This window comes from Phacochoerus africanus, chromosome 5 (genome assembly GCF_016906955.1).
Source record: "Phacochoerus africanus isolate WHEZ1 chromosome 5, ROS_Pafr_v1, whole genome shotgun sequence".
NCBI classification, from domain to species: Eukaryota; Metazoa; Chordata; class Mammalia; order Artiodactyla; family Suidae; genus Phacochoerus; species Phacochoerus africanus.
In genome coordinates this window covers 105802899-105818214 of record NC_062548.1, presented here as the reverse complement: position 1 = coordinate 105818214, position 15316 = coordinate 105802899, and the positions used below count along the sequence as shown (strand labels likewise).

Below are 15316 nucleotides of genomic sequence, written 5' to 3'. Positions count from 1 at the left end.
AAGCCACAGCAGTGACAACACCAAATCCTTAACCACTAAGCCACCAGGGAACTCAAAATGCCACCAATTTTTATCTGTTCCATCTTTTATCTGGCAACTATACTAAACTTGCCTAACAAGTTCCAATACTGTATAAATTTTCTTAGATTGCTATATAGACACCATGTTGACTACAAATAGGACAGTTTTGTCTCTCCTATTGTTTTTTGACTAGTACCTCTATTAGAGTGCTAAATTAGTAGTCCTGATGGCATTCTCCTACAGCTTAGTCATTAAGTACAGCTTTTATAGCTTTTGATAGACATCCTTTAAGAGATCAAGAAAAGTCCTATCTACTTCTACTTTGCTCAAAAGAAATTCCTGAAAGGATGTTTAACTTTATGTTTTTTATTTGTTGAGATTTTAATGTTAATGTGAAATATTACATTAACTTTCTTAAAATTTTAAACTGCTTAAGAGAAAACTTCCTAAGATATATCATACTAGTTACAGTGTTATACTGTATTATAAACTGGTGAATGAACTTTGCCATTTTTGCCAATATGTGAGGGTTGTTCATATTTTTTCTTGTATTACTCTTATCCAGTTTTGATAATATTACATAATCCTGATAAACTGAGTTCCTTTTTGTGTCCCTATTTTTAAAAAATTAGAGTTGATTTACAATGTTCCGTCAATTTCTGCTATATAGCAGTGACCCAGTCACACATACATATATATATGTATCTTTTTTGCATATTATCTTCCATCACGTTCTATCACAAGTAATTGGATATAGTCCCTGTGCTTAACAGTAGGACCTCATTGCTCATCCATTCTAAATGTAATAGTTTGCACTGACTAACCCAAAACTCCAATAGCTAAATGTCTATTTAGCTCTTCTTCCCAGCCTACTCCCTCCTCCTCAGTAACCACAAATTTGTTCTCCTGTTAAGTCTGTTTCTGTTCTGTAGATAAGTTCATCTGCACCATATTTTAGATCCTACAAATAAGTGAAATCATATGGTATTTGTCTTTCTCTTTCTGACTGACTTCACTTAGTATGAGAATCTCTAGTTGCATCCATGTTGCTGCAAATGGTTATTATTTCTTTTTAAATTTTTTTTTTTACTTTTTAGGACCACATCCAAGGCATATGGAAGTTCCCAGACTAGGGGTCAAATTGGAGCTGCAGCTACCGCCCTACACCACAGACACAATGATGTGGGATCCAAGCTGCGTCTGTGACCTATACCACAGCTCACAGCAACGCCGGATCCTTAACCCACTGAGTGAGGCCAGAAATCAAATCCACTTCTTCATGAATACTAGTCAGATTCCTTTCTTCTGAGCCATAATGGTAACTCCTATTTCTTTCTTTTTTATGGCTGACTAGTATTCCATTGTGTATATGCACCACATCTTCTTAATACATTCATCTGCTGATGGACATTTAGGTTGGTTCCACGTCTTGACAATCGTGACCAGTGCTGCAATGAGCATAGGGTGCATGTATCTTTTTGAATGAAAGTTTTCTCTGGATAGATGCCCAGGGATGGGATTGCTGGATCATACAGTAGTTCTATATTTAGTTTTCTGAGGTACCTCCATACTGTTTTCCACAGTGGTTGTACCAATTTACATTCCCACCAACAGTGAAGGAGGGTTCCCTTTTCTCCACACCCTCTCCAGAATTTGTTATTGGTAGACTTATTCATTGCAGCCATTTTGATCAGGGTGAGGTAGTACTTCATTGTAGTTGTGACTGCATTTATCTAGTAATTAGTGATATAGAGCATTTTTTCATATGCCTGTTTGCCGTCCATATGTCTTCTTTGGAGAAATGTCTCTGTAGCTCTTCTGTCCATCTTTCAATTGGGTTTTTTTGTTGTTGTTGAATTCTTTGTACATTTTGGAGATTCAGCCCTTGTCAACTGCATCATTTGCAACCATTTTCTCCCATTCTTTAGACTGTCTTTTCATTTTTTTAATGGTTTTCTTTGCTGTGCAAAAGCTTGTAAAATTTCATTAGGTCTCATTGGTTTATTTTTGTTTTTATTTCTACTGCCTTGGGAGACTGACCTAAGAAAATATTTGTACAGTTGATGTCAGAGAATGTTTTGCCTATGTTCGCTTCTAGGGGTTTTATGGTGTCTTATGTTAAAGTCTTTAAGCCATTTTTGAGTTAATTTTTGTGCATGGTGTGAGGGGGTATTCTGGTTTCATTGATTTACAGGCAGCTGTCCTGTTTTTCCAGCACCACTTGCTGAAGAGACTGTCTTTTCCCCATTTTATACTAATTTCTCCTCTGCCTAAGATTAATGGACTATAGGTGTCTGGGTTTATTTCTGGGTTCTCTATTCTGTTCCATTGGTCCATATGTCTTTGTACCAATACCACACTATCTTGATTACTGTAGCTTTGTAATATTGTTTGAAGTCTGGGGGAGTTATGCCTCCTGCTTGGTTTTTTTCCCTCAGGATTGCCTTCGCAATTCTGGGCCTTTTATGGTTCCCTAAAATTTTTTGGATTGTTTGTTCTAGTGTGTCCCTATTTTTGATCATCCCTTATGAATCTATTTTATGATTTTCTTTCTTTTTTTGTCTTTTTTTAGCTATTTCTTGGGCCGCTCCCGCGGCATATGGAGGTTCCCAGGCCAGGGGTCGAATTGGAGCTGGAGCCACTGGCCTACGCCAGAGCCACAACAACGTGGGATCCGAGCCGCATCTGCGACCTACAACACAGCTCACGGCAACGCCAGATCCTTAACCCACTGAGCAAGGGCAGGGACCGAATCCACCACCTCATGGTTCCCAGTCGGATTCGTTAACCACTGCACCACGACGGGAACTCCCTGATTTTCTTTCTTTTCCACTTTTCCTTTTTGCTTTTTAGTGCCATGCCTGCAGTATATGGAAGTTCCCAGGCTAGAGGTCAAATCAGAGCTGCAACTGCTGGCTTACACCTCAGCCACAGAAATACAGGATCCAAGCCGCGTCTGCGACCTACACTGGAGTTTGCAGCAACCCTGAATCCTTAAACCAATGAGTAAGGCCAGGGGCTGAACCTGCATCCTCATGGATACTAGTCAAGTTCTTAATTTGCTGAGCCACAAGAGGAACTCCTATAGTTCTAAACTGAGTGGAGCCTTTTGCAGGGGACAATTTTTAAGAGTAAGATTAACTGTTTCTTGAAGACTGGTAAAACTCGTAGCACCAATGTATGCCTCAAGTCATTTGTTGAAACACAGAATTGATATTTTAATGTTTAATGGTTTTTAATTTAATTAGGATATATGTTTCTTAGGTCAGTTTTCCTATTTAAAATTTTTTTTTAAAGTTAATCATTCCATCCAAGTTCTCAAAATTTTTAAGTGCATCTTAGTATTCCTACATGATTTCAAAATTTGCCATCTGGAGCTCCGATCATGGCTCAGCAGAAATGAATCTGACTAGCATCCATGAGGATGCAGGTTCTATCCCTGGACTTGCTCAGTGGGTTAAGGATCTGGCTTTGCTGTGAGCTATGGTGTAGGCTGCACACTCGGCTTGGATCCCAAGTTGCTGTGGCTAGGGTGTAGGCTGCAGCTATAACTCTGATTTGATCCCTAACCTGGGAACCTTCATTTGCTGTGGGTGCAGCCCTAAAGACAAAAAAGCAAAAATAAGAATAAAAAAATAAAAATTGCAATCTGTAGTTATAACACTTTGTTCCTAATATTTACACTTTTCCTTTTTTCTTTTGATCAACATTACCAGAAGTTTTGAAATATCTACTGTATGCTATCTAGTTCATTAATTCTGTTCTTCTATTACCTCCTTTCTGTTGTTTCTATTATTATTGTCTCTCAAATTTACCTTATCTTTCCTGTTTCCTAGGTTGAAACCTTTACTCATTTATTTTTAGTTATTTCTACTTTCAAAAATACTTGTCTAAAATTGTAAGTTTCTCTTTATGCATTGCTTTAGCTTCATCTTACAGAGTTTGTTTACATAGTACTTTTTCACTTTTGTTCAGTTTTAAGTATTTTGAAATTTTCACTGTCATTGCCTCAAACTCACAAGAGAATTAGAAACTCATTTTTAAGGTTTCCAAGTTTTTTTTTAAAAAATATATTTACTGTGTGAGAGTTCCCATTGTGGCGCAGCAGAAACGAACCTGACTAGTATCCATGAGGACACAGGTTTGATCCTTGGCCTCGCTCAGTGGGTCAGGTATCCGATGTTGCAATGAACTGTGGTATAGGTCACAGACCTGGCTCAGCTCCTGCGTTGCTGTGGCTGTGGTGTAGGCCGGCAGCTGCAGCTCCAATTTGAGCCTAGCCTGGGAACTTCCATATGCCAGGGGTGTGGCCCTAAAAAGCCTATATATATCACTGTGATTTCAATTTCACAGTCAGAAAAGACGTTTTATATGCTATTATATGAAATTTAAGACTTCCTTTTTAATCTAACACTGTAGCCCACTTTTGTAATATAATTTACATCTTGAAAAGAACCTAGAATCATCCATATATATGATCAAACTTAATCATGTTCCTATTCAAATCTTCTATAGCCTTAATCTTGTTTTGTTTCTGATAGAGATATGGTATAATTTCCTACCTTAATGGTATATTTTCCCATTTCACCCTGCAATTCTGTCAGCTCCTACCTCTTGTATTTTGAGGCTTTATAACCAGGCACATACACATTGTTATAGCTTCATGATACTGCCCCTTTTCCTATTTAGGTAGTGTTCCTCTCTACTCTCACTAACATTCCCCCTGCCCAAGCTTACCTTGTTTAATTATATCAATTGATATTTATATACTAGCTTCCATTTATTTGCTTTTATGTTATGATTTTTCAATCCCTTTATTTTACATATTTCTGTGGTTCTGTTCTGTGTACGTCTCTTACAAGTTACATAAAATGCACCTTTAAAAAATAAAAAATAATTATTTCCTTTAAAGAGGCAAGTTTCATCCGTTTACATATACTGCGTTAGTAGTATAGTAGTCCAATGTAATTGGATTTCTTTGTATATTACGGTCGGCCCTCTGTATCTGTGGGATCCTCAACTGCTGATACAGAAGGCCAAATGCACTACACAGTTTCACATGAGGTTACTTGAGCAGACACAAATTCCGACAGGGGAAGGGGATTCCTGGGAACCAATTCCCCATGGATATGTGGGGTGATGACTCTATTCTGTTTTCATTATCACTATTTTTCTTTCCTTTATTATTCTTTCCTATAATCAGTGGAAATGATAAAAAGTGTTCCTATAGTTCTTACATGTTGTAAGCTACAGGTAGTATTTCTATTCTTTTAATGATCTGCTTAAATGTTTTAAAAAATCAAATAGTTTATTACCTATAAATTTTTTTCTTAATTTTTATTTTATTGTTTTCTTTTTTAGGGCTGCACCTGTGGCATATGGAGGTTCCCAAGCTAGGGGTCAAATCAGAGCTGCAGCTGCCGGCTTACACCACAGCCATAGTAATACCAGATCCAAGCCACATCTGAGACCTACACCACAGCTTGTAGCAATGCTGGATCCTTCACCCACTGAGCAAGGCCAAGGATTGAACCCACATCCTCGTAAATACTAGTTGGGTTCTTAACCTACTAAGCCAGAAGAGGAACTAAATTTTTCTTTTCTCCTTTTTTTTTTTTTTTTTTTTTTTTTTTTTTGCTTTTTAGGGCCACACCCGTGGCAGATGGAGGTTTCCAGGCTAGGGGTCCAATCGGAGCTATGGCTGCTGGCTTACACCACAGCAGTTTCCTTTTCTTCTTTCTCATCTCTTTATGAACACTTTTCCAGACAGGAACTTGCTCTTAAAACGATTTTTGGATTTTAGGCTCTGTAATCATACTGGCTTATTATCATGGAATGTTTTGTTAAATCTTGATGTTTAATTGTTTTAAGGTAGTGTTTTTGTCTTCCAACCTCCAGTCTAAACTTTCTATAAAACCTTATAGGCAGCAGGTTGGCACATTTCCCCAGTATCCTATTACAATCAAGGTCTTAGAGCAAGAAGTCTTGCTCACTTTCACAGAGTACATTTAGTCTTCATCATCCTCAGGAGCTAAACACTCAGCTACCAGAGGTCACGACCTTGAATGTATATTCCATTTCTGATCTTGTTTCTTCTTTTTTTCCTTTCTCTTTTGGGGCTGCACGTGTGGCATATGGAAGTTCCCGGGCTAGAGGTCAAATCAGAGCTGTAGCTGCCAGCCAATACCACAGGCACAGCAACACAGATCCTTAATCCACTAAGAAAGGCCAGTGATCTCTCGATCTCTCTCTCTCCCACACACACACACACACACACAGCCAAGGACTGAATCTGAGCTGTAGCTGAGACCTACACTGCAGCTGCAGCAAGGTCAGATCCTTTAACCTGCTGCACTGGCTTGGCCAAGGATCAAACCCACACCTCTGCAGCAACCTGCTTCCCTGCAGTCAGATTCTTACCCACTGCAACACAGCAGGAACTTCCTTTTTTTCTTTTTGTACATTATGATTTCAATTTGTTTGAAGCAAGACTGAGGGGCTGTAGTGATGCTTAAATTTAGCATATTATTTTCCTGAAAGTCCTAATTTTTTTGTTAGATAAACTAAATTCTGAGTTATAATAAAAGATACACATTTTAGAAATTGAATAAAAGCAAGAGCTATAAATTTCAGAATGACTATCAAGGATAACTTATTAGGACTGACTCATTTATTTCGCAGTTGAAATATTAAGGAGGAAATCACCATTTTTCTTATCCCTATATCTGAATCATCTAAGTCCTGGATTTTATTTTCCTGTTCACTTCATCCCTCCTATTCTAAATAATAATGCAGTTAACATATATTGAGTAGCTGTATGAAGGTGGTTAACTAAATACTTCAGGTATATTATTTATCACAAAAATCCTGAGTCATATTATTATCCTATTTTACAAATATAGATATGGACATTTAGAGATGTGAAGTAAATTGCTTGTGGTTACATACAACTAATAAGTAGCAGAGTTTAGAGTGCAACTCAAGTAGTCTGACCTCAGGTCCAAGTTCTGTGGCCTTTTCACTGATAGAGCATTCATCATCTTTTCTTAGCCTTGCTATACAAGATAGTGAATTAACCGTCAGCTATAAATGCTTCCCTCTGTGGGATCTGCTATTTTATAATGGACAAGGCTACTTTTTCTAAGTTTTGTAAGATTAATAGAAACAAATGTTGACAATGACCCTTTGAGAAAGGGGCAATACAGTTGTGTAGCTGGCAGTTACTATCTGTTAGCTGGAAACAAGAATTAAGATCCCAATTTTAACACAAATGAACAGCCTCCCAGGTGCAGATCTTTTTTTGGTATATAATTAAAGCACTTACCTCTGCTAAGTCTTCAAAGCAGCTTCCTACTAATGGGTGGGGACTACCTTCATCTGTCATTTCTACAGTATCTTCTATATGGCCCAGTAATTTTACACTAAGTTCATGTATATCTACTATACGACTAAATATATTTTCTACATCCTGTTGAGAGGAAGAACACATTAATTCAGTTAAGCTGTAAAATAAAAACAAATTTTGAGCCAATAAGTCATTTTATAATCATGAAATTTAACATGGCAGATACAATAAGAAGACTTAACTTACAAATATAAGTAAAAGACAAACAATTCCTTTTGCAGTAAAGTAAAATTCGCAGATACATTTCTCTAGGTCACTGGCTCTTAAACTTTTTGGTCTCAGGACTCCCCCATACTCTTAAAAATTCTGAAAACTCCAAAGTGCTTTTGTTCGCTATATTAGGAATTATTTCCTATCAATATTTACTATATTAGAAATTAAAACCAAGACAATTATAAAACATTTAATTCATTTAAAAATAACAATAGGAGTTCCCTTATGGCATAGGAGGTTAAGAATCTGGCATTGCTATTGCAGTGACTCTGGTCACTGCTGTGGTGCTGGTTCAATCCCTGGCCCAAGAACTTTCATGTGCTGCAGATGTGGCCAATAAACAAATAAACAGTACTTGTATTAAAAGTAATTATATTTTTCTAAAATAAACTTAGTGAGAATGGCACTGTTTTACATTTTTTGCAAATCTCTGACACCTAGCTTAAGAGAAGACAGCAGGCTTCAGGTGTATTTTTGCATTCAATCTGTTGTGATACATTGTTTTAGTTAAAGCACATGAAGAAAAATATAGCTTTATAAAGATATGTACTTGGAAAAGGGAGGAATATTTTAACAGTTTATTCAAGTAATTGTGAATACATTTTTCTTTTTCTGTATACTACTTCTACTGAGATTTAAGTCACCTATCATAAAATTCTCCCATGTATTTATTCATTTATTTTTGGCCAACATGCATAAGTTTCCAGGCTGGGGATCGAACCTGAGCCGTAGCAGTGACAATGCCAAATCCTTAACCACTAGGCCAGTAGGGAACTCCAATATTTGCCCTTTTAAAGTGCACTATTCAATGGTTTTCACATATTCACAGACTGTTCAATCATCAACATCAAACCTTAGTACATCTTCATCACCCCAGAAAGAAAGGCCGTATTCCTTAGTAGCACTTCCCATTTTTCTCTGCACACCCACCCTGGTCTCTGGCAACCACTAATCACCTGCTTTCTATCTTTGTGGATTTGCCTGTTCTGAGCATTTCATATATATGGAGTGAATATCAATTCATGATAGTATACAAGTCAATTAATGGTAGCTTCTTAAAGGTTAGTTGCAATGTGAAATATTAAATGAATTTTGTACTGCTACATTAAAATCCACTGATCTATTCTGAATGAATATTTTATTCAAGTGTGATTTCGTAGTGGAACTGCTAGGAAGTATGACTAGCTTACAGTTCATGTTATATGTATTATACGAAACTACCAAACTCTTTTCCTAAGTATTTATATACCACATTACCTTCTCAGAAACAACATAGGGATCTTATATTCCCAAAAGCAGTTGCTCCACATTCTTTTTTAACATTTGGTATTATCAGTTTTTTTAATTTTAGCTTTTTTAATGAGTGTATAGTAGTATCTAATTATGGTCCTAATTTGCATTTTCCGTATGACTACTAATGAGCATTCCTTTTTTTTTTTTTGCTTTTTAGGGCCGCACTTGTGGCACACAGAAGCTCCCAGTTCTAGGGGTTGACAGGAGCTACAGCTGTCGGCCCATGCCACAGCCACAGCAACTCAGGATCCGAGCCGTGTCCATGACCCACATCACAGCCCACGGCAACACTGGATCCCCAACACATTCTTTGATGCACTTTTTGCTCCTTGGTATATCTTCTTTTTATAGAGTGTTCAAATTTTTTGCCCACTTAAAAATATCAGGCTGCTTTTCTTTTTTTCTTTTTTTTGTCTCTTTGCTATTTCTTGGGCCGCTCCTGCGGTATATGGAGGCTCCCAGGCTAGGGGTCGAATCGGAGCTGTAGCCACCAGCCTCCACCATAGCAACAGCAACGCGGGATCCGAGCCACGTCTGCAACCTACACCACAGCTCACGGCAACGCCGGATCCTTAACCCACTGAGCAAGAGCAGGGACCGAATCCGCAACCTCATAGTTCCTAGTCGGATTCGTTAACCACTGCGCCACGACGGGAACTCCGAGGCTGCTTTTCTAATTACTGAATTGCAAAAGTTCTTTATATATTCTGAATACAAGTCCTCTTTAGATATATGTATTTCAAATAGGTTCCACCAATCTGTGGCTTATATTTTAATTTTGCTAATAATGGCTTTTGAAGAGCAAAGTTTCTCATTTTAATGAAGTTTAATTCACTAATTTTTAATTTTATGGTTCTTGATTTATGTGTCCTAAGAAATCTTAGCCTATCCTTTTACCCTTTTCTGGGTTTTGTGTGTGTGTATGTGTTTTGCCTTTTAGGGCCACATCTATGGCACTTGGAGGTTCCCAGGCTAGGGGTCTAATCAGAGCTGTAGCTGCTGGCCTACACCACAGCCACGGCAATGCAGATCCGAGCCGCATCTTCGACCTATACCATAGCTCACAGCAACACCGGATCCTTAACCCACTGAGTGAGGTCAGGGATCGAACCTGAAACCTCATGGTTCCTAGTCAGACTTGTTTCTGCTGTGCTGCGATAGGAACTCCCCTTTTCTGTTTTTAAACAACTTGATTGCAGTATAATTTACATACTATACAATTCATCCATTTAAAGTGAACAATTCAATAGTTTTTACTACTTTTACAGATTTGTGCAACTCATACACTACTCTTTTATAATGCTCACTCACTGCCATAACTTGAGACCCCATCTCAGCCCCTGCAGTGAGCACCCCTTCGCCATCAGCCTGTGTAGTTACAGTTGTAGAAGTTACTAGAATACAATTCCCTTAGAAAATCTTAACTGTCCTCACTTAGCATTTCTCCAGGACCCAATAAGGTTGGTTTGATTACTACTGTAAAATCTGTAATCCCTTCTCTAATTTTCAGTGTTAATGGGTGCTTCCCATGTGCTCCCCAAAATACTGTTGCCATACTTCCATTATGGTAATTACCACATGGTATTGCAAGATTGGCTTTTCTTTGCATTGCAATTTAAAGTTTACATCTCTGTCTTGACTAGACTAAAGTGAGATAGGAAACCGTTTTTTTAGTCTTTGCATCCCCACTGCCAACTATGGCACTTAATACTACAGGCAGTGCTGATAAAGCATTGGCTCAGTGATGCAAGTGAGTCAAGTTAAACATAGAAATCTTTCACAAGAGGTTTTATTCTCTGGAGTACATGGAAGATTCTATGAATTCATTTGTACTTATACATTCGGTCTATTTTAAATTTTCTTTTAATTTCTGATGCTTTATTTATTGATACTGTTGTAGCTACTGTATGTTCATAGTCACAATGAATTAAACCCTACACTTTAAAAAAAATGGATTGTAAGCAATCATGAATGATACAAATTCAAATTTGAGGGGACATATAAAATTACCATCACATGCAAGGATATATACATTTACACAATTATACTTACATTAGCTGAAAACAATTTTGAGTTGGAGACAAAGGGTTCTCTAAAAACTTTTATAATTAAATTTAGTTCCCTTATGTATTGTCGAATTTCTGCCATAAATGCTTTTACCAAATCATAATAAGTTTGCTCTCCTGAGGTGGAAGGCTCTTCATCAGTTAAAGACAATATATTTATATCTTCTACATCTTGATGAAACATATCCATCAATACCTACATAGTCAGAGATATATTTTTTAAAGTGTAATATACTCAAATGTGAAGTTAAGCACCCTAAGTTATTTGAAAACAGTTCTTAAATAATAAAAAGCAGACACACAATTACCTCTTCTTGGATATAATGCCACCACCCTCTACACAGCTTCTCTAAGATAGAATTCTACATCTGTATCACAGACTGCCTCTTCCAAGTTAGACGAGTACCCGTCTAACTTGTTTCTAAATCTTGTCTAACATACTACCTCTAATTTGTTTCTAAGTCTTGTCTTGGATTTCTCTCCAACTTAGCAGATACCCCTGATATCACCACCTTATTCCAGGGCCTCACATAATTTATTATTTGGATTAATTCTCACAGTCTTCCTGTTGGCCTCTTTGCCTATATTTGCTGGAGATCAATCAAAACAAGTCCTATTTTGCTTTTTTTTTCCAAGAAGTCTAATATTACTACTCATCTTTCCTCTCCTGTGAACTTCTACATCATTATCACTACAACGCAATGAAACAGTCTTTTGTCTCATATTACTTTCTGCTTGTTTCGCAAATATAAGTACCCCTTCATCAACTCTAGGGACTTGTTTTATGCTTCTCTTGCATTTCTTCCCTATGTGAGCACATAACATGTACTCAGAAATATTTTATCAATTCATTTAAAAGTATCAAATATATTTTATTCCTTGAAAAATAACTTTTACAATCAAATACTTATTCATTACACAACATCAAAACATTTGACTTCCAGATCAGGTGATTTTTACTCTACACGTTCACATCTGAAATAACAAATGATCTACAGCCATACCACCCTGAACATGCCCAATCTCATCTGAAAGAACAAATAAATACTAAACTATATCTTAGCGCATTCAGCAATCAGAAAGAATATTCCAAATCAATAATAGTGGGGGAAAAAAAAGAATGAAATGCCTCATCAGAAAATATTCTCTTTTCTGAAAAGTCATTTTTATAAAATAAAAATACTGACACAATAACTAAGAGCTCTACACTCAGATATAGAGTTTGAGTCTAGGCTTTAAAACTCCTCAGAAAATTCTGGACCGATTTCTCTGTGAACTTCAGTTTCCCTTTTATAAAACGCAGATAAGAACATTTACCTTAGAGGGGTATCATAACGAAAAATGAGTTAAGTCACACATATGCTTAACTTTCAATAAATGTTTGCTCTTATCATAGTACTACAATACAAGTGGTATCTAAAGAAAGCTAGGCATTGAAATAAAATGCCCCAGAGTTTAGTATTTTTATATTTTCAAAAACTGTTTTCAAGTAAATCCATAACCTTCTAAGTCTTCCAATCCCGATACAAATTTAAGAAATTAGCTAATGCGATTATTACTATTACTAACCCTACATGCACCAACACATAAAAGAAAAGCTACATGACATGTTTAAACACATTTTAATACTAAACATGTAATACTTAATTTCCATAAAGTGATATCTTGAGTTCTTGCTATTAGATTACTAATGGTATACCCTAACATATAATATACAATTTTATTCCGCACAGTAGTATGTTAGCACCCAATAAGTCAGGTACAAAAGCTGAAGAACAAAACATACAGATCAGTATCCTACCTTATCAGCACACATTGCCACTTTAATATCTTGTTTTGTAATTTCATAGTGCCGTATATTTCGCACATAATTCCCCACCAGCTTTAAAATGTCTGCAGAAATGTATTCTAATACTGCTACTATGTAAACAGAAACCTGGTGGTCAATTTTATAACCTAGGACCTCCTGAAAAATTAAAAGAAAAGCACGTTTAAAATGATTTACTATAAATTTAATACACTGATTAAAAAATTGTATACAGTTTAACTATTATTGAGGCCTGTAATTATCAAAAGCATTTAATTTTAAGTGGTTCCTCTATGAATAATATATATATGTATATTGTGATTTGAAAATGTAAGCTAAGAAAAAGTAGGGCAAAATTACCTTTGAAAATGTAAAATACTTAAGAAATACAGATAACTAAATAGATAATTCCTAACCTAGGAAGGGGAGCTCAAGTTTAGGGGAGGGGAGAAATGCTCATTGTTAACTAACTCAGAATACCTGGAATTAACTAAGACAAAAGAGGTGTTTTTTTTTTTTTTCTTTAATGCAGAGTAAGCGTTATTATATTATTGGTATCTGTGAATATCTACTATCCTTATACCTCTATCCTCCTATCCAAAGGAACCTGGGCTTCCCTAAACCCTAGTAGTACATTCCGGGTATCTGGGTTGTTTACATTGAAAAAAAATTCATGCCACTAACAATGGTGGTTATTAAGAGCACATTAAACAGTCATATTATTAGACTTCAAAGAGAGTATGGGCTTTTGTGGGGCTGACCAGTTTCTACATGGAAATAAATTCTATTTTCTAAACAATCCAATTAAGGGGAAAAAAAAAAAAAACCCTGCAAAATAAAGCTTACTTATACATAGTATAATAACTTTAACATTGAAAATCAACTGTAATTTTTTCTAAAAAGAAGTTTACTTATATAAGTTGGAACAGGTTGCATTTATTTTTAAGAATACATTAAAAACTATTGTTTATAGTGATATGGATGTATTAATAAATAGAAGTGATATCCACAATTAGACCAGAAAACTCAACATTTAGAACTATTAATACAGCATGCACATATCCCAATGTTAACTCTCTCATAATTCAATGTATAGCTATAAAGATTATGAAAAGAGAATTATAAAGAAGTATGTAACTACTAATAGCTTAGAATTTTCTTCAGACCAGTTTGTAAGATATGGTCAGATATTTGTATTCAAACAACGAAGGACAAAACACTGCCTTTTGACAGTCTTAACCATCCAAGTGTTCAGCTTTAAATCTTGGACAAGATCAAACAGACTTGGATTGCCTAACACTATCACTTAGAGCCCTTGGACTAAAAGTTACCTACTCACTTTCTGTCTCAATTACCTCATCTACAAAGTGGGGACAATAATAATTAACTTTGTTGAATAATAAAACTTAGATAAGCATTAAGCATTTTGCAAGTATTAGCATTTTTTATTACAGTATGCACAAAATTATTCTTATCAGAAATATTAAGGTTTTAATTATTATAATACCTCTATTTCTGATGTGATAGTTAAGTTTGCTCAATGTATTAAACAAAATAGAAATAGCATTATTAGAGTTTCCAGCAGTTATTTTTTTCTATTAGTTCTGGAGAGATTCAACTGACTGACAGACTAATTTAAATGTTAAGTAGGACTAGACAGTTTTGATGATCTTTACAGAATTTTTGTTCAAAGATTATACATAGCCCTATTGCAGTCTCAGAGAGGTTCCTACACATCTACTGATATGAAGGATTAAGATCAGAAGGATTTATAGGGACCCTTAGGCTTAAGCAACAAAAACAGGAATTTTACAAATTCTTTGAGATTCTAGTAATACCTGAGAAGAATAAAAATCCACAATTATGACTTTTCTGAATCCTTTCAATTTGCTTTATTCTTATTGTTTGTATGGAATTACTTTAAATCATGCTGCCCAACTTACACCTTCCTATTATATCATCCCTCCCCATGACAAATTCCTGGAAAAATTTAAATAAGAGAATGTCACTCTTCAGTTGATTCTATTATCCATAAAATATATTCTTTGTGTTTGAAAATCATGGGTTTTACTTTACTTTTAAAAGGCAAGAAGGTAGTATTTCAGCTTTACCTTTAACAAAGGATGAATTTTTTCTACTGGGAGAGATAAAGGGTTTCTTCGCTTCCTCTTTTCAATAGCCGACTGGGCATCAGCTATTGCCCACTTATCAATTGGATGAGGGAAACTTTTTTGAACTCGTTCCTTGGAAAATAGGAAATAAACAACCAAGCAACAAATACATTAATTAGTACTCTTTGCTTACAATTTACTTTTAAAGTCAAAGAATACCAACAAGCAGGCTTTTCACATGTGGTATAATTTATACTACAAACACACTTAAGCTAAAAGAAAACTATAATTGCCAATGTACTAGTTTCTTAATTGGGCAATTAAGAGACTAAATGTTCCTTGTATTATCTAGGAGGAAAATCACATTTTGAATTTCAACTTCACTGTGAAAAATAAATCT

At 35.8% G+C, this 15316-nt stretch overlaps 1 protein-coding gene across 5 annotated transcripts in view; it reads right to left on the bottom strand.

The window, feature by feature from the left end:
• SOS1 (SOS Ras/Rac guanine nucleotide exchange factor 1) overlaps window positions 1-15316 on the bottom strand; it is a 156913-nt gene that overhangs the window by 68404 nt on the left and 73193 nt on the right. For 4 of the 5 annotated variants that reach the window (XR_007135150.1, XM_047782234.1, XM_047782232.1 and 1 more), the window contains exons 3-6: window positions 14917-15048; window positions 12800-12964; window positions 10985-11194; window positions 7346-7489 (exon numbers count right to left, since the gene is read on the bottom strand). The exons of the other annotated variant lie outside the window; for it this stretch is intronic. Coding sequence is in view for 3 of the 4 variants with exons in the window: in XM_047782234.1 (XP_047638190.1) it covers window positions 7346-7489; window positions 10985-11194; window positions 12800-12964; window positions 14917-15048 (651 nt within the window). In the remaining variant the exon portion in view is untranslated. The remainder of the gene's footprint in view (window positions 1-7345; window positions 7490-10984; window positions 11195-12799; window positions 12965-14916; window positions 15049-15316) is intronic. 5 annotated transcript variants of the gene reach the window in all.